The 19,646-nt window shown below is 46.2% G+C and overlaps 1 protein-coding gene across 2 annotated transcripts in view; it reads right to left on the bottom strand.

Annotated features, from left to right (window-relative positions):
- Window positions 1-1,228: 1,228 nt before the first annotated feature.
- Window positions 1,229-19,646, bottom strand: part of AAGAB (alpha and gamma adaptin binding protein) — a 429,906-nt gene continuing 411,488 nt past the window's right edge. For both annotated transcript variants that reach the window (XM_069625133.1, XM_069625134.1), the window contains one exon: window positions 1,229-2,171. Coding sequence is in view for 1 of the 2 variants with exons in the window: in XM_069625134.1 (XP_069481235.1) it covers window positions 2,094-2,171 (78 nt within the window). In the remaining variant the exon portion in view is untranslated. The remainder of the gene's footprint in view (window positions 2,172-19,646) is intronic.

Genomic DNA, 19,646 nt, shown 5'->3' with positions numbered 1-19,646 from the left:
CTTATCTCACAGACTCTCTCAACAATAGCAGTTTATCTCAAACCCTCAACAGTGCCCACCCACGTTCCTGACCTCTCTTGGGGCTGCTTAGTCGAGCCTTGTCAGCCACCCAAAGTCCTAGAACGGCAACATGCACACATGCATCTCGAAGCTAAACTCCCTAGAATTTCCAACCACGTCGACTACGGTCACCAAGGGTGTTCCAACCGAGGAAAAAAGCGCTTTGAGGCCACACAAGTGGGGGAAGAGCGCTATCTAAATAACCAAATACAAGGCCCCAAGCTCCCAAAGAAATGAAAGAGAGGCTCTGCACTGCATGTGGTGTCGTACACTGTGGGGACCATAAGGCTGATAATCCTGCAGCTCTCAAACTGTCAGGCTCTCTGCTCCTCCAAGATCGCAGAGCTGCACATTTATGCCAACAGGGCACTGGGCTTTCTGGGCTTCCCTTGGGTGTTAGGAGATCTAGGAGAAGGCTGAGCAAATCATGTATTCCCTAGTGTAATGTCTCAGCATTTCATTATGTATTTCATAATCCTCTGCCATGACATCGCAATAGAAGGACAAGGCAATATTTAACCATAATCATGAAAGCTATACCCATAAGTACCGAATGATAGCAACATTATACTTCTTGGCAAAGGCTACCATTGTCTACCATTACAGAAGCAGAACCTTCAAAGCCTTGCTCCATCAAGGAAGTGGATAATTCAGGTGATGAATACAAGGTCTTTTGAGTCACTGCAGTTGTAGTGTTCTAAGACACTGAGGCAATGTGCCCATGTCTAGATGAACTAACCAAAGGATTGAATGGGCCTATTCTGAAATGTATCTATTTTGAAATTCCTGCTGTGCTCGTTTTATTCTGCAAAAGGAGTTCCAAAATTGAGCTCTCCAGCCACCTCTTGCCCCGCCTACCTCCCCTTACCCCTCCTCACTATCCGGGGACACCCTCACAACCCCAGTTCTCCCCTTTCAATCTCCACCATTGGACACCTTACCCCTGCTCCCTTTTTCCATTATCCGGAGTACAACCCTGGTACTTCCACCATCACCAACCTCCTGCACTCTCAAGGCTGTATGCCTTCGTCCCGATCACCGATCCGCCCTCCCCACACCCCTCCCCCCATCCTAACGTGCCACTCCTCCCCAGTCTGCTTTCTTCATTGCACAATGGACGCACAGATTACGAGTGTAACGTTTCCAGCGTAAAAAAGAAAAACCGCCAAACAATGCACTGTTTATTTTACAAAATGAATGTGCGAGATCAAGAACGGCACAGTTCATGTAGAATTTAAATAACATGTATTCACCCTGCTCACCATTAGCAGAGCCTTAAACATCTTATGGTTCCTTCTAATCGCTTCTATAGTTCTTAAACTCCTTACCAATCAAGACAGTCTGTCTAAGTGAAAAATATATATAGATATAATTGTTTTAAAAAATAAAATGAACACAAGTATCTTTCCAACATTACAAAATTCAAACCCAACAACTGTTTTTCTGCACACCTAATTTCACAGTTAAACGCATAACCCAATGGACCAGCTTGGAAAAAGTAGTGTGATAAGGGTTGACTTTGTGAGCTATGTAGGAGCTACACATGTGGTAAATGTCTTAGTTGTGTTCAAGAGCTTCATCCATCAAGCCTGTCCTGATGATTAAAAAAAACTGTACAGGAACAATACAGATATCACACTTATCAGAGCCTGGAAGAATGAACTGCCATCACTTTGGGTAGCAAGGAGAGGTTGCAACAAAGACCCCACGGTTGATGTGGACATCATCCCAACACATTAGATGTTTTGGTAGGAGACATTTATGGACGTGTTCACACAGTATAAAAATAGCCAGTGCAACAAAAGTAGAACAAATCAAATAAGACAATGGAAAGAGGAGAGGCGAACAATGAACATACACGATAGACAAGTGTGACAAATTATATCCAAAAAAGGCCACGTGTGAGCAATCGTAGAAGTGGTGAAAATGTCTCCCAAAATATGTCAGCTAGGCCAGAAAGATGCGACTCATCTTCGCAGGACATCCCTTCATGCTCCAAACATCAGTTTCCAGATGGTGCATATGAAAACATCTTAATCATCCTCTTCCGATGACAGCCCCTCAATCTCATCCCTGTCTCCACCAATCGCCATCCAGAAAGCTTTGGCAACCTACACAGAAAGACACATCCATGTTAACAGGTGGCACATCTACGGCAAGTCCCCTAAAGCATTACAAAAATGCCTTGTGTTAACTCAAAGCAAAGGGAATCACCTCAGAAAAGCTGTAAGGATACCCCGACTGTTTTGCTCATGTGAGGTACAGGGAAAATGTTTTTTCAGGAGTCAGCCATCCAATATCAGATATAGTAGAGATAAACAGAGGAAGGGGCAATGTCTGAAGACAAAGTGAATCCAGACTACAATTTTCCCCTTGGACCTCTTCCTGGACGAGTGTGTATTTCTCACTTTCCCTGCTCCCAGCTTCTCCACCCCAGCTTCCATGCAACAGAAATGGAGATAGTGAGCTTCCATCTCGCTGGAATGCACTGCACCAGCAGTCCTGATGTGCACTCATATCAAAACACATTCAAACATAGGGTCTAATACAAGCACAATTTGTTGGCTAATGATTAGGATGGCGTAGAAGTCTCACACTCCGCTTCATGACAGTCAGCCCTCAGAGCCCACCACCACTTCCACCTTGGAGCCATGTACATATAGTGTTGCGATGAAAAGTTGTTACAACACAATTTTCTATTAGCACTTTTTTAATTCAAATGTATGTGGTTTTACAAAACCACGACGTAAAACTATCCAGTTCCAGGTGTACAGTACAAAATTAATTTTCTTTTTTGGGATATTTTTTGCTGATTCAATAATTTATTTGGTATTATACAGGAATATACATAGAACAAAAGTGTGCAAGCCCCCCCCCAGCTCTTCCATCACCTGAGGTCAATATAAAACACATTACATTAGCTCCAGGAACGCCCCCCACCTCCCCCTCAAAATGTCCTCATGCAAATTGACTTTCTTCTGCAGCATAAAGATCACTTTTTCATTCAAAGACACCCTAGCCAGCTCTTGTGACCAATCAAGTATTCTTGTAGGGGCCTTATCAGATGTCCACTTTTTAAGGACAGGTTTCTTGACCACCTGAGCAGACCTAAAGAACCAGCACTTTTGAGGATAATCAATCATTTATTGAGTTACAGTTCAAGATTAGAACTTTGTGCAAATTGTTACAAAAAAGTCACACAGAACAATTCAATGAAAAAAAACCATAAAAATGTAACCTAACAGAACATAAAAAACACAACACATTTCCGTTATAGATTCTAATTTTTTTTGTGTTTATCAAATTTATTGATTTTACAAAATGGATTTTCACCTTCTTCGTTGTAGTTGCTTTCGTATTTATAGTGTAGGATTTTTTTGCTTAAGGCAGCTTCCAAGATCTTCACCGCGGCAATAGTCCAGCTAGTTTTCCTTCCACTATACAGACGGGACCACCATGAGTCTTCTTCTCTCAGCGAGAAGGGTTCGAGAAGAGGTTTTAGGTACGCTTTCCTCAATGTGGAGGTTTCTGGGCACGTCATCAGAAGGTGTCTTACTGATTCGATTTCGGAGGCGTTCTTGCAAAGACGGCAGCTGTTGGAAGAGGATAGACCTCTCAGAGCTCTGATTTTGTTGGTGTGCAGGAGGTTTAGCTTTGCCCTCAAGAAAGTTTGTCTCCTGCGTTTGTCGGAGAAGCATCTGAAAACTTGATTGATTTCATTGAGCTTTTTGAATTGGCTTGGAAGGTGGGCCAGAAGTTTGTTTGAGGCAGCCTTGTCTTGCATTTCTATCCAGTCCAATTCGCTAAGCTTTTTCTTGACTCGCATTAGATTTTGGAGGAGGTCCTCCTCATTGCAGCCAGAATGCTCCAATTGGAGTTTCTTCTTGAGTGCCCAGTTTGAGAGCATGTTGGAATTTGCAGTGGCTATTTCTTGTTTTATCAGTTTGTACTGCGGGGCTGTGTCTGGCATAATCACTTTTCTGTAGAGGGCCATTTCGTTCCAGTTGACTGTTGCTTTTAGGGAGAGCAGGCACAGTTCTCTCCTTATTGGTGGTAATGATGTTGACTTTGGGAGGTGTAGCACTTCTTGCCAGAAGTGGGCTTCGAGTTTGGCCCAAAGTGATGGGGGGGATTGTCGGAATAGCTTCTCCTCCATAAGCTAGCGATGGAATTACTTTTCCTTTGTAGTACTTTATCACCGGCAAGAGTGAGAAGCGGCCGAATTTCCTATCCCTTGCCTTCGCCTGGGAGGTGAGTTTCCGAGTTTTTTCCCATAGGTTAAACTGCATGCTTGTCTCGTTGCAAGAGCTGTCAATCATGACCCAAAGATGCTTGAATTCCTTTACCTGTTCGATTTTGGTTGTCTCAATCGTCCATTGGTTGGGTTTTCTTTTTGTTTTTGTGGGTTTTGCAATCACCAAGATTTTAGTTTTTTCTTTGTTGATCTCCAGGTTGTTTTTTGTTATGTAGGTTGCCAAGTTGGCGCTGGAGTCCTATCAGCGTCCAATAAATCAAGATGATGCCGTCTGCGTAAAGGAGCCTTGGGACTCGGGTCCCCCCTATTTTAGGTGGAAATGTTCTAAGGGCTTTACATGTATCTTTGTAGTCTCCAAGGAATGCTGTAAAGAGCGCAGGTGCCAAAGGGCAGCCCTGCTTCACTCCTCTGTTGGTGGGAATCTCTTCAGAGAGGGTGCCTTTGTGATTGAGCTTTACTCTTATCGTATTTGTATGTAGAGCGATGATGGGATCTAGGATCTGGTTGGGGCAGTTCTATGCTTCCAGTTTGGACCATAGTAGGTCACGGTCGATCTTGTCGAATGCGTGGGTTAAGTCGACAAAGGCCATAAATACCCTTTTCTGTTGTGCTCTTGAGATGCTTTTTATTATGCTCAGTAGCATGATGTTGACTGTGGTCCCAACGGTCTTGGTGAATCTTGCTTGAAAAGGATCGTCACACGGAGAGTGTTTAGCCCAGCGTTGAAAGCTTTCTAGAAGACAAGAGCCATAGATTTTTCCTATTGTGTCTAGCAAGGCTGTTGGGTGGTAGTTGGAGGGGTCAGATCTCTCGCCCTTTTTGAAAATGGCGACCACTGTTGCTGTGGTCCAAGAGCTGGGAATTGTCTTTGAGAGGCTTATCTCTTTGAAGACGATGCTGAAGAAGGAAGCCCAGGCGCCTTGATGATTTTTCAGGTCAATGTTCGTTATCCCGTCCGGGCCTGGGGCTCTTGATGGCTTTAGCTTCTGAATTGCTCTTTCTATATCCGTTTTGTTGGAGAAATCTTCCCAAAGTGTAGGGCACGGTCGATGGGTTGGCTGAGGCATGTGGGATGGCTTCTGGAACAAGCTGTTGAAGTGGTTGGACTATCTTTCCTCACTCACAGCATTAGTTGTTGAAAGGCTTGTGGTTATGTCTGTCCCTTTTATGAGGTCCCAGAATTCTCTGGAGTTTTTGCCATTGACCTTCCTTAGCATCATCTCTGAGTCGTGTTGGTATAGTGTAGCACGGTAGAATTTGATCCATCCTGCGTATCTCTTTGCCTCCTCATGGTAGGCTTTCTTGGTTGTTGGCGAGTTTATCTTGTTCTCTTGACGTCTGAGTTTGCGGAGAGCGTGGCGTTTCTCTACTAAGAGTTTATCGTAGTGGTGCAGGCCTTGTGATATCACATGCTTTTTTGGTGCGCCCGCTTGGTATGCGATCAATAACGGTTGATAGTCAAATGAGGAGCTTTTATTGTGCTCCGAGGAGCTCAGTTTTTCATTGTAGTTCCCGGATAGTTCCAGAATTCTTTCTTTTGTTAGCCGGAGACGGTTTCCTTGGTTGGTGGCCTCCACTGTTTCTTTCATTGTCAGGTTTGGAGATCTTTGTGACCACCACGAGATTTCCAGGATGTTATGATCACTTTCCTTGGCACGTATTATATTGAAGGATGATACTAAATTGGCCATTGTTTCTTTCCCATGTTGGAATTTGGGATGCTTGGGGTGAGATTTGGTCTACTTTGAAGATGAGTCTGGAGTTCACCAGTCACCAGCTTCACGCATTTTTGCCCTCTGGAGTCGCCTGTCGCTTTCCGTTGGTTGTTGTAAGAGGTTCTTTTGTAGTCGGGCAGTTCGCGTTTAGGTCTCCGCATATGATGATCAGCGTAATTTCCGTGTTCGCTTGGATGTCATCTATTTCGGCTTCCAATGTCCATAGGAATCTCTCATCTGTGATGGCTTTGGGGATCCAATAGGTGGTTATTATGACCATTGAGGATTTCTGAACCTTCATGCTGGTTGGATCGGTCCTTGTCCACTCCACCTGTACCGAAAGGTGGCTTTGGGAGTAGGAACGCTTTTTTTCAATTGCCAGGCCACATCCTGTTCGGACTGCAATTAGGCCAGCTGATGGGCGACCTATCAGGGCTCTTTTTGCTGGTGCTATTTCGATTGCGTAGCCGTCCATTGCTGGTGCAGTTGTCAGCCAGGTCTCCTGAAGTGCTAAAATGTCAAATATTCCCAAATTGGTGTCTCCCGTTGTCATCAAGTGTTTGAAACCCCTTGTGTTCCATGATCCCAGTTTCAGTGAGGCTGCTGTATGATTCTTTCTTTCTTTCAGGGTTGGAGTTTTATGCATTTTTTGACTCACTACTGATTGCTATTTGTTTGCCTCGGAGTTTGCTGGTTTCGGTAGCCACACCCAGAGTTCTTTTATTGGAGCAAAGGAAAGCGTGGGTCGTGTTGATTTTATGTTATGATTGGAAAGGCTGTTTGTTCCAAGTATCTTTATTGGTGCAGGCGCCTTTTCTTGCGGGAGACCTTTGCTGTCTGGGGTGTTAGAGTTTCCTGTTTGTTCTGGTCTTGGTGAGTCCTGGGTCTTTGTTAGGTGTCGTCTGTTGGATGAAGTGCCATGGTTTGGTTCTGCCCGATGGTAGCATGCCGTTTTTGTCTTGAAGTGCGCCCTTTGCCTGCCTGGCGTTCTGTTCTCTGTATCTTTGTCGAGAAAGGGCTTTTTGTCTTGGTATTTAGTTAGGAGAAGCCCCTTCCTGAATAGGGTTTCAAAGTCTTCCCTGGTCAGGATTGCTCTTGAGGATTCGGTTATGTGTATGTAAGCCTTAGCCTTTCTGGCTTTGTGATAGGGTTCGACGAGGGTGATGTCGTCAGGGCTTAACCGTTTGAGATCTTTTGTACTTCTCAGAATCTTCATGATTGTTCCTCTGTTCAGAGTTATGGCTTCTGAGTTTTTTTCTGTTTGTTCCAGTTTGAAGATAATACTTCTTGGTGGGGTTTTAAGTAGCCCTCTGACAGGTCGGGGTTTGTTATGCACATTTCCTTCCTCCTTGCGGGGTGATCTTGTGCTGTGTGGCATTTTGCGATCTGTGCTTGTGTGTTCTCTGTGTCTCTTCATTGCTGCCGGCCCTTGTGGACCAGGTCTTTCGTTTGCTCTTTGTTGTCTGTAGGTGTTGAATTCGTGTTGTTTTGGTTGGAGTGATTCTTTTAAGGGTCGTGATTCGGTAGGCGGGTTTGGGGTAGGAATTGTCGAGCTGTTTCATCTACGTTTCTTTGGCAGTGTTTTTTTTTTTCAAAAGCGCTCTCAAATGCTGGTTCACAGATTCGCACTTTCTTGTTGGCCCCTGCCTCAGGGGAGAGATGGAGGGTTATGTCCATCGCACTTTTGTCGGCTAGGAAGTCCTCAATTGTCCTCAGGGACTTTTGGGCTGAGTGACGGGGTGGCCTTTGAGAGAGCGGAGTTGTGGTTTTCTGTTGATTGAATATGAGGTAATTTTGCTTTTGGGGATTTTCGTTTTTGGGAGAGGGGTTGATATGGTTTGGAGAGTCGATGATGCAGGTCTCTTTGCTCGGCCTTGCTTTGACGGTGGGGACTTTTTTACTTGTGCTCTCAGTTTTGTTTTTTCCTGTTGGGGTATCTTGTTGGGCGCCTGAGAATACAAACGGTGCTACACCTGGTAGAGAGTCAGTTTGAGTTTGAGTGCAGGGTCCTAGTGTCTTTGGACCTACAGGTTTGTTTCTGGCCGTCTCTTGTGGATATCTTAGGGAGTTTGGGTAGGCGTGGCAACCTTTCGGGTTATTTTCCTTTGCAGTGATGAATCCCTCGATGGAAATCATTTTGGTGTGCATCAGAGCGATAAGTATTGTATGGTCTTTTAGGGTCTCATTTAGGGATTCGTATAGTTTCCCGAAAGGTGCTAGGGCAATCGTGATTGCCGACATTATCATCATCATGTCCGTTTGTTTTGTTGGAGTTTCTTTGGGTAGCGTATAAGTGTGGATCTTGCTTCTGATCGGTGTCCCAAAGAGTTGGTTGTGTGGGGACCTGTCATCCAGCAGGTTCTGTGCGAGCCGGGCGTCCCATAGCAGGTGTGGTAAGGAGGATCTTCACGCGGGTCTTTGGGATCCTGGGATCTGCCAGTCTGTGTCAGCCACCGTTCTGGGGTGTGGGTCTGGTAAGAGGTTGTTATTGGGGGGTTCTTTGGTCTTGCCCGGCGTGGAAGACGAGAGATCTCTAGGAAGTGGGTCTTCTAGAACGTCTGCGTCCTTTTGATTCCCTGCAGAAGGGGGCGATTCCTCCTGTGTGAGGTCTAACCGCTCGCCTGGAAAAGCGGGGGTATTGAGTTTGTAGGTAACAGTTGTGGAGTTATGCCCAGTGTGGCAGCCACATCGAGGGCACTAGCATTGCTCAAAATGTGATCTGGCGAGGGGCTCACGGGTGAATTCACCTGCTGCGCAGCATCTGGAGCAGCTTTGCCGGTTAGGGGCGTGCTGCTGTGACTAGAGGTGCCAACTGTTTTGCGCGTTTTTAGGACTGGCTGCGCATCCGCTAAGGCTTCAAGGATTTCGTCGCCCGTGAGTTCAGTAAGTACCTCATGTTTTCTTTTGCCTTGTCTTGCGAATAGTTCGTTTAATGAGTTGCACAGGTTGGTTTTTGAGCTTGTTCCCTTACTGGGCATTTGAGACCCCTTTTTGGTTGGGGCAGGTCTTTGACCTTTTTAGTTGGAGTTTTTTTGTGTTTGTTTTTATGTTGTTCATGTCTCCTTTTGGGGCAATTTGAGCCCCTCTCCAGGGATTGGATGTAGGATTATCCCCTTTTTTCTTTTTCAGAGGTACGGGCTGGGGATTGTATACATTTTGCCATTCGTCTTCTGTCCTGGCAGGTCTGTCTGTGCCACTCAGTGCTTCGCCGTTCTTGGTTGGAGTCAGCTGAGCTGAGGATTTGCATAAACCTAACAAAATATGTCCCCACAGGTTGTAATCTGTCGGTGATACGGTATATCTATGACCTATGTACACCTCATTTTCTTTGAACCAAAAAAGCAAAAAGGTTTTTCAGAAAAATTGTTTCAAACCAAAGGATCACTGCTTTCTGAGTGGACTAATCCGTAGTTCCAGATTGTGTCCTAATTTTATCTATCTCTTCACAATAACATCTTACATGTACATCATGTCATTGTCAAAAATCATATCCTTCAGTTTTGTCACTTGACTGGACATAAGCTCTAACCAGCATGTCCTGGTTAGTAGATGTAGAGACAGAAAAGCAGTGTAGCAAAAGGAAGGCGAAATAATGCTAAATGATAGTGTAGAGAAATAACAATAGAAACATGAAAGATAAAAAGGCTTAAAGAAATGTGAATAGTAAGAAAAGCCTGCTGAGGATTTGGCCACAGGGGGATCTCGAGAGTCAGTTGGGCTGCCTGGGGCTGAAGCATTGTCTGCGTTGCGCAGCTCCAGGTCTTGCAGGCCGGGCTCCTGGAGATCCGAGGAGCCGGCGCTCCATGCGGTGTGGACTTGCGCTGTGATCGCGCTCGGCGTTGCGGGTCTCACCGAGGCCTGATGGCCGCTGAAAGGGCTCGGGCAGGGGGGTTGGGTCTTTGGGCCTGTCGGCCAGGGACTCGCACACGTCCCGGGAACCCCCAGGCTCGCGAGGGGCCTGCCGCGTGGATTCTTCGTCCAAGGTAGGTGGAGTTTCCGTGCGGGCGTGGAGATTCGCTTTGATCTCTGTTGTTGATAATGGTGCTGGGGCAGTCTCGCGCTCCAGGCCTCTCTCAGGTTGGGGCAAGTCCCTCGCAGTCAGTACTCCGACTGGCTGCGCTGGGTTGCCTGCAACACAGAGGTCGGGCCGAGCATTTTGTGTTGCCCTGGTTTCGCTTTCGTTGCCACCAGTTGAGTTGTCTTTTTGTGAGGCTCTGGGGCTCGGTGCAGGGTCCGATGCAGCGTCATCCATTAAGTTTGAAGTCTCACTATTGATAAGTGGGTTTTCTGCCGGCGGCTGCGCCCCTTTGTTGGAGGATTTATGAGAGTTCTGCACCAGCTTCAGAGTGCAGAATTTAGCCCCTGTGATATTGCTGGGGCTGCTTCCTGGCAGGGTAACGTTTGTGGCTAATAGACCTTGTGGTCTTGGCTTGATGGATTGCTTTGCGGCTAGCGAGGGGCATGAAGGCAGTTGTGTTTGGCGAGAGCTTCTCAAGCGCCTTTTCTCGTCTTCTGCCCCCTCATTTGGTGTTTCAGCAGGGTAAAGTTGTTTGTCGTCTTGTTCTGAGGCCATGTCCTTGCCAGTCCTGACAGTGACTGAAGAGACTGCACTCGACTCTGCCACGACTCCGCGGTTCAGGTGGGATAAAGTATCCTCCCACACAGTAGAAACTGAAAGTAGACTCTGCAACTGGAGAGCGCTGAGAGGAGTCTGTACTGCAGAGATTGCACTCGACTCTGCCACGACTCCGACTTCTAATATAAAAATATAGAAACATGACACCATAACCATATAAAATATCACCATAAGTCCTCTACAGTAGTAACATTAATCTTACCTGTTGATTCATCAATATATACAGCCCTATGAAGCATGACCCCCACATTATCTTATCAAAAACGATGACCAGATTAAAAATAAAGTAATGAAATTGCAGACATACATAAATTAAATCAATCTCATGCTTAACATCACTTAACAAAACCTTATCAAATTTATTTTACAAAGAATTTGTGCACCTTCAAGCAAATTCATCCAAACCATTACCGGGAATTTTTCCTTGTAGGATTGTACCAATTTACCAAGGTGTTTTACGCTCAACGTATTCAAGGCTGCATACTCCACAAAATGGAATAGAGATTCCAATACCTTAAGTTCGTAAAAACGACAACACCTTTCGTGGCGCGGGTCACCTTTCCTCGCCCCTATAATTTCATATGAGAGTATGTTGAGCCAAATTTTTTAAGAACATCCTTCTCCAGCAAACATTAGGTAATTTTCAGTAAATATCATGGCAGTTGGGATAAGCACTTTCCTTCTAAAATGACGGTGTTGATGCTCGAATAGCAAAGCGCCCACTTGCTCTAAAATGTGCAGACAGTTTTCACACCAGGCATTTAGGGCGCCTACACTCCGATTATCTATAGTTCTCAAAATCGTCTGTTGAAGCGACGCTTCAGGTGCTAAATGTATCTTCCGAATAATGAGAGGGCTTTCCAGGAAGCTACTGCATGAAAAGAAAAAAGGCTCAATTTGAAGCACAAGAGAGATGTAGGGGTACCCAAAAGTAGACCTAAGCATTGTTTCCAGAATAAGCTCTCGAAGGAGCGCCACTTCATTTTAGGCCAAACCAGTGAGAATTCAGCCCGTGAGTCAAAACAAGAACAACTTTCGCTTTAAAACATATAATTAAGGACAAGCAAGAGAATTTAAAATAGCGTTGATCTATCCATTTTGCTTGATTAATCAGTGTTTTTAATTCCTGCTTTAACCCAGAAAAGCTGGGAGAGTTCTTTTGCCAAACTCCATTTAAACTATTTCACTCTTTGCAGGACATTCTTCCCTCTCTTCGTCTTGGGCCCCAGACAAGATAACATACTTGGGAGTATATCTAACTTCCCGTGCCCAACCAGCTTTATAAGGCAGATATTCTGGAGGTGTTCAGGGAATGCGAGGAGGATTTGGGAAGGTGGGAACAACAGCAAATGTCCTGGTTGGGTAGAGTGACAGCCTTTAAGATGCCACTCATCACAAAACTATTATACATGTTTGACTCCCAGCGAAACCTATCGCCTAGCTGCAGGGGAACATTTTTAACTTTATTTGGGCAGCGACGAGGCCCTGGGTGGGAAGGAAGGTGTTGTCACTAAAGAGATAACTTATAGTAGCCCAAGTTGGCCCTATTTGTGACTGGGGAGCAGACACCAAAAAGAAGTGACTGGACCTGGAACAGGGGGTCACAACGTTCTCTCTGGCAGATACCCCATTCCTCATTCCTAGCATCCGCGAGGACAGAGGTAAACAGCTAGGTACAACCCGGACCTCTTTAGGGTACTGGGACATGGGACTCCGGAAGCTGGGTATCGCTGTGGGAGTGAGCCTAACCCTGATTTTGAAGAACCCAGAATTTGGTTTGGGAGCAAAGGGTTGCCCCTTCGCAAACTGGGAAGCTACGGGGAAACTGCAGTCGGGCCACATGTATGCAGTTTTATCACTGCTGTCCTTTGAAGAGTGAAAGATTAGATTTGTATTTGCCGAAGAGGAATGGTTTTGTTATAAAGTCAAATCCACCTCAGACGTTTTACCCGATATGGCCAAATGGGAGGTGGAACTGGGAATAGACAGAATACCAGACTCCTGGTCAAGCAGTTGGCAAAGGTCCCATAAAGCATCATGTTGTACTGCAATGAAAGAATGTGGGTATAAAATAGTATGCAGGTGGTACATGTTACAGAGCCAACTGCACGAAATTAACCCTGGCCATTCTGACAGATGCTGGAGGGGATGTGGGAAGAGGCGGACTTTGGGTCACTTGGGGTGGTCCTGCCCCAGTGATCAGCTGTATTGAAAGGAGATCCTCCCACACATTAGAGCCCTTACTGGGGCGGACCTCCCACTGGATCCAAAAGTAATCAACCTGGGTGATTTAGCAGCAGATGCTGGATACCCACTGCAAGGCTAAGCTGCACGGGTGAGAATGCAGCTTCTAATAGCAGCTAGAACAACATTGGCTTTCTCTTGGAAACTGGCCCAGGGCTCGATAGTAGGGCAGTGGTGGGTCAGAGTGTGGACTTAACTGGTATTGGAAAAAATAACAGTGATTCTAACCGACTCCTACCAGACCTTCTATGGGGCATGGCTCCCAATCATTCAGTTCTTGGGATCTAAGGAGCATGTCACCCACAAACCGCAAACTTTGGTACTTTGAGCTACTCTGAACTACTGTCATTTTTCTGGGTACGTCATTTGCACTGACACCTGTGACTCTTTTTGTTATTGGATGAAATTTTGGGTATTGATTTGTTGCCCTATTGGTTGATGATCAGAAGTTTGCTCTGTACTGTGATTAAGAAAATGTTAAATAAAGCTTGAAAAAACAGAATATATATATATGTATTACACATCCCACGGTAGTGGCTGTGTAGTTATGGTTACGTTGCTAAACCCATAGGAAGACCATTTTTTCGGCGGCTTAGAACTTAGCTCACCGTGGATGAATCTTCACCAAAAGTATATGGGGCCTGCTGAATTTTTTGGGGAAGTTGGGTGAGGTTTTGTGGAGGGGGGTAAAGTTATAGGGGAATCCCAAAAAATTATTTTATTCCATAGACTGAATGGGGAAAAACTTTGCGCACAGCTACAGGCCAAACGGCTGTAAGTATTTTAATCAAATTTGCGGCAGGAGCGGGAAAGCGTGCTTGTGTGTGTCTGGTGGAAATACGACCAGTACTTTTGTTGCAAAGAACAGAAATGTACGTAACAAATAATTTGTGATATCTGGCTCCGCTCTGCTGACCCATTTTCCCTGTTTGCCCCGAGGACAAAAGTTTAATTGGCTTGCAGTACGCCATGATGTCGGTGAACATTGGACACGGCTGGTGGTTGGCTGGAGGGAAGCATGAGGTGCGTCAAAGTTTTTGGGAAACACCGCCATGGTTTATCGGAGGACAGTGCGGCGCCGAAAGGGACTGACAAACATAATGAACAGCATGTGGTGGTGGGAAGAAGGGATGGAAAGGTTGGGGGAGAGAGAAGTGGTTAGTCTGAGATGTGTGATTATTAGGTGGACACAGACGGTGGTGTGCCTGCAGTATCCGTGCGTACTGCGCCAATTCGCTGGACCCTGCACAGGCGACTACCATGTGTGGTGATTGCAGGAAGCCTTCATTACGGCATGATAGCTCGTGCCGCGACTGCTTACTGTGGTGACTGGTGGGAGCTGATTTGCAGAAGCGGAGTGCATGGCAAAGCATATTACCCCATGTGGTGGTGGGAAGAAGGGATAGAAAGGGTGGGGGAGTGAGAAGTGGTTCATCTGAGATATGTCAATAGTTGTACGAAGACGTTGATGTGCCTGCAGTATCTGTGCATACAGCGCCAATTTGCGGGTCTCTGCACAGGCGACTATCATGTGTGCTGAATGCAGGCAGGCTTTGTTACGGCACGATAGCTGGTACGAGGCCTCTTTCCGTGGTGACCGGTGGGAGCTCAATTGCAGAAGGGGAGTGCATTGCACATGGCATGCACATTGTAAGATAGCGTGTACTCCAGTGTGTTGCATGTGGTAAGCCCGTAGCCCATTCGATGCACAGATGGAGGCCTTGCACCGCCAACTATGTGCCGTGGTAGCAATTAGGTTTGACCTTGTTGCCTTCTGTGTGGTTCGGCAGCATTGCATACATTGTTCATTCCATGGGTGTGGTGTTTGGTAGCACATCCTACAGTGTTTACTCCATGGCTGCAACTAATGGAGTGAACAGTTCTGCAGTGTGTGCACCGAGTGCAATGTTGCAATACTGTCAGTATAGAAGAGGGTAGGCTTGAAGTGCATTTTCTATGTGCTTGAATACTGCAGTGTGTAAAGTGGGTGCAATGTTTAAATAGTGTGTGCATAGAATTGGATAGGGGTGAACTGCATATTTCATAGGATTGCATAGTGTCCATTGAGCGGAGTGCTGACTACTATACTGCACTATGCGGCATTGCTTTTGTGTACTGAATGGATTGCTGGGAGCAGGGCCACTGTTGTGAAAATAAATTTGGTTTGGTTGGCAGTTACACCATACTATGTGAATCAAAGTGGGTATGTGTGCCAGAGGCTGTGTTATGTTTGTAGATTCGGCTAACTGTTGCATATTGCCAGGCATAGCTTTATTACGCTGCAGAGATTGTGTAGCAGTGGCAGTGGCTGTGTTACTTGTGTGGAGTGTGGTACTTGGTCACATGTTGCCATGCATGGCTGCATTACGTTGCGATGGGTGTGGGCAAGGCCTAGACTATTGGGTGCATGGCCAAAGGCCGTAAGCCATGCACCCAATAGTCTAGGCATTGCCCAAACCCAATGCAGCAATGCAGTTTAGACTGCATCTGTCAGAGGGTGCTCACCTTTACCAAATGGTTGTGGAGCACATTGTAGACTTCATAGAGCACCAGAAGTCAGCTGACATGCAAATATTGTTGGTTGTTCAGTTGACAGTAACACCATTGTATGTGAATGAAAGTGGGTTGGGGTGCCGGAGGCTGTGTTAATTTAGTAGATTCTGCTAAATGGTGCATGTTTCTATGCATCGCTGTATAACGGTGCAGAGGTTGGGTAGGAGTGCCTGTGGCTGGGATACGTGTGTGGATTGTGGTACTTGGTGACATATTGCCATGAATGGCTGGATTACGTGCGGTGGGTGTAGCCAAGGCCTAGACTATTGGGTGTATGGCCCAAGGCTGTAGGCCGCAGGCCATGCACCCGAAGGCTAAGGCCTTCACCACACCCACCGCAGCAATGCAGTTTTGACTGCATCTCTCAGAGGGTGGTCACCTTTACAGAATGGTTGTGGAGCACATTTTACTCTTCATAGCACACAAGAAGTGCGCTGACATGCTTACATTGTTGTTTCCATGGGTGCGGTCATTGTTAGAACATCCTACGGTTTTCGGTGTATGGCTGGAGATTGTGCGGTGAAAAGTCCAGCAGTGTGCCCACTGGCCCAGTGTTGGAACATGGTCAGTATAGAAGAGGGTAGGGTTGAAGTGAATCTTCTATGCGTTTGAATATTCTGGTTTGTGTAGCTTCCTGGGAGTAGGCCCAATGTTGTGAAGATTGCGTGGTTTGGTTGGTAGTGACACAATACTTTGTAAATGGAAGTGGGTAGGGGTAGAGGAGGCAGTGGTATGTTTGTGGAATCTGTTACATGTTTCCATGCATCGCTGACTTATGGTACTGGGGTTGAGTAGAAGTGCCGCTGGCTATGTTACGTTTGTGGATTGTGGTTTCTGGCCACATGTTCGCATGCATGGCTCCATTATGTTGTGCTGGGTTTGGGCAAGCAGTAGACTCTTGTGTGCATGGTCGAAGGCGTGATGGGTGCCGCTAGGGATGATTTTGGATGCTGAAATCATGGATTCTTTTCCAGAACTTTGTACTGAAGGTGCTTTGGAAGCACAGGCAACGTGTACTCTGAGTGTTCAACAGTAAATATGGAGTGCTGTACATAAATGATACTGTCGGATGCAGAGTTCTTGGCTGCGATTGCTGCATACATGCAGGAATATTTCACAGTACTTAATGAGGGAGTGCTGGAAGAACAGGACTCTGCCTGCTTTACTAGGGTGTAGCCCTTGCTGCACCTGGGAAAGCGCACATGCCACATCCTGCCATTCTGAGCATGGTTGTCATGCGAATGGAACTGTGGGGATTATGGAATCAGATGTCAAGGGTGTGGTACACAGGAAGGGGCGGTACTACTTTTTCCCCAATACTCTCTGTGTAATGAGGTTGGTAGAGATGGAGAGAGACAGTGCTCATCGTGGGTGATACCTTTGTACAAGATCTGCACAGGTATACCGTGCAAAGAGGCGTAGCTGCAAATTTCGTGTTGGAAGGAGTGGATGCTTTGTGGGACATTCTCTATGCGTGCAGTTTCAGCGGGATGGTTCGCCTTTGCAGCTATGTGGCGTCTACCGTTACTGTTGAAGTTGTCGTGTTGCATCATGGAGATCTACATTTCAGTTACATGTTGTGTGGACGTTTGTTCCGTCACCTGAAGAAGTTGATGAATGCAGTGATGCAGGCTTTTCCCAGTGCAAAGGTCGTTTTCTCAACCATTCCACCAAGAGGAGTATGGGACCATGCCAGTGTAATTTGTCCCCAGCCAGAGCTCGGAAGGTGTCTTCTAAACGTAAGCATGTCTGCATTTATGTGCACTAATGGGATGTCCTTCACCCACTATGAGAGCATGAAGTTGCAAAATATACACTGCTTCCATGCAAATGGCATTTCTTTGAACGCCATTGGCAATACTATTTTCTTTTACACTGTGCAAGAAGCGTTGACCATAAATCGGTATACATTGAAGGAGGAGAAGCAAACAGAAACGCATAGAAAGAGAAAAAACAAAAGGTTGTTTGCAAGCACGTAAAAAAAAATATTACTTTTCAGGCGGACCACTAAAGACCCAATCCCATACCCTGTTTCACACTCCACCACACTCCTTCCTTGCACGAAAACACTGCAGATTCTGCGGTAGTTTCAGGTTTACACGAACCACATCCACCCATTTTCAGGATGGGAGCCATGGAAATTGGACTGTGGAGGTAAGGCATTGCTCAATAAGGTTTGTGGTTGTGGTGTGCACGCAAAAACTGTGGCAGGTGGTCTCTTTGTACAAAGAAGTGCAGAAGCCTACGGTGGAAGTGTGCAAGTTAAGGGGCAGGCATCCCGTTTGTATGCATGCACTGTATGTAGTTGTTTGAAGTTGATAATATGCATTAAGTGCTGCTTTTGTGCGATAATTTTTGAAAAGTTTGTAGTAAGTGGGATACTGCGGGAAAAAAAATCTGTGTAGTGTACAAGGTAAGTGGCAAGCATCCTGTTATGAATACAATGCGTGTATGATATCATATGATATGGCATTTATAATGTGCCTATACACAAGTTTCGCAAGGCGCGACAAGGCAAGGGAGGGAGAACAGAGGGGAGACAGACAACAACCTACTAGGCCAGGTGTCACTCAGATCGCCCAACTGCATGGGTAGAGGGAGGGGAAAGTGCAGTACATGGAAAGAACAAATGACAATAAGTAAAAATATGGGCCGATTGTGCCAAATGCAAGGATACGTGCAAACATCCGGTGGTGGTGGAACTGTTAGTGATACAGAAAACAGTCCCCAAGGGCAGGGTTTGTCAGAAAGGCAGTACAGGGGTGCGACTGGCGGGCAGAGGTGGCCTGGGCCCAACATCAGAGAGTGGCCAGGTAACCAGTGCAGAATCAGTTTCAGCCAGGAAGTCAGCCGGGTAGAGGAGGAGAAAAAGCACACGTAAAGAGAAAGGTTTTGAGGTGCTTCCGGAACCGGCAATGGTTCTCCTCAAGTGTCAGGGATGCAGGAAGGCTGTTGCAGAGGGAGGCCCCAGCCGAAGGAAGAGATCTACCACCAACTAGTTGCTTGCAGAAGGGACTGACCCAGAGGGAGTTGGAGGAGGATGAGGGAAGAGCTCGAGCAGGGAGATATATAGGAAGTGAGAGTTGAAGGTATCGAGGTCCAAGGGCCCAGAAGGCCTTGTACATAGTGCAGAGGGTTTTCATCTTATTCCTTGCAGCCACTGGGAGCTATTGCAGACATTTCAGTCCAGGAGAGATACGATCCCTGGGCTTGAGGCCAAGGGCAAGTTGCGCAGTCCTCTTCTGGATGAATTATAGAAGCGGGAAGATTTAAAGAGAGGCTGTTGCAATAGTCCAGCCTACAGAGAACCACAGCTGTGCAGACAGTGACCTTTTGGGAACTTGCTTCAGGTGCCAAATTTTTCCATTTATATAGGCGATGGGTTAGTGGGCAAAACAATTCGTAGCACTGACGAAAGGAAAGAAGAGAGTTCCTGTTTCGATATCACAATGTATGACATGGGTAAATGAACATTGCAAGCACATACCATTGAAGTGCCACTTGATGGTAGGGGATAGGAGAAAAACCGTGTGCTGTTTAAGAACGTAATGGACGCTCAGTGGTAGATACCGTGCGCAGAGGCACTTATAACAAAGTTGGAAACATACTGCAGAAAAAGTTTTCATACCTCCATTTTGTGGTGATGGGTGCTCATGTGGATGACTGTGGATGCACAAATCTTGCGATCTTTTAGTGAACTTTCTACTGTACGTGCTTTGCAATGGCAGGACACTTGCAGGCTGAATTTGTAACGGTACATATGAAGTGTTGTGCAGAAATGACAGTGTTAGATGCAAACGTCTTCGATGGCATTGGTGGATGCGTGTGTGACTATTTACTTGTACCCAATGAGGTAGTGGTGGACTAAATATTATGGAGAGGGAAGAAGGACTGCTCCTGCTTTACTGGGGCACAGCCCTCAAGGTACTTTGAGAAGCGCACATGCCACATTCTGCTCTTCTCACCATGCTGGCCAATGGAAATAGGACTGTGGGATTAGTCAATCAGGTACTGAGAGTTTGGTTCACAGGAAGGGGCGGTCATACTGTTTTACATTATTCTGGCCCTCATTCCGAGATAGAAGGTAACTTCCGTCCATTACCGGCATGGCGCAAATAGCGGGTCCGAGCTGGCAATAGACAGCTAAAAGCACACTATTACGAGTTTGCGGGCACGAGCTTTG

The sequence above is a fragment of the Ambystoma mexicanum genome, chromosome 11 (assembly GCF_040938575.1).
Source record: "Ambystoma mexicanum isolate Mex_15411 chromosome 11, UKY_AmexF1_1, whole genome shotgun sequence".
NCBI classification, from domain to species: Eukaryota; Metazoa; Chordata; class Amphibia; order Caudata; family Ambystomatidae; genus Ambystoma; species Ambystoma mexicanum.
This window is presented reverse-complemented; position numbering and strand designations above follow the sequence as displayed.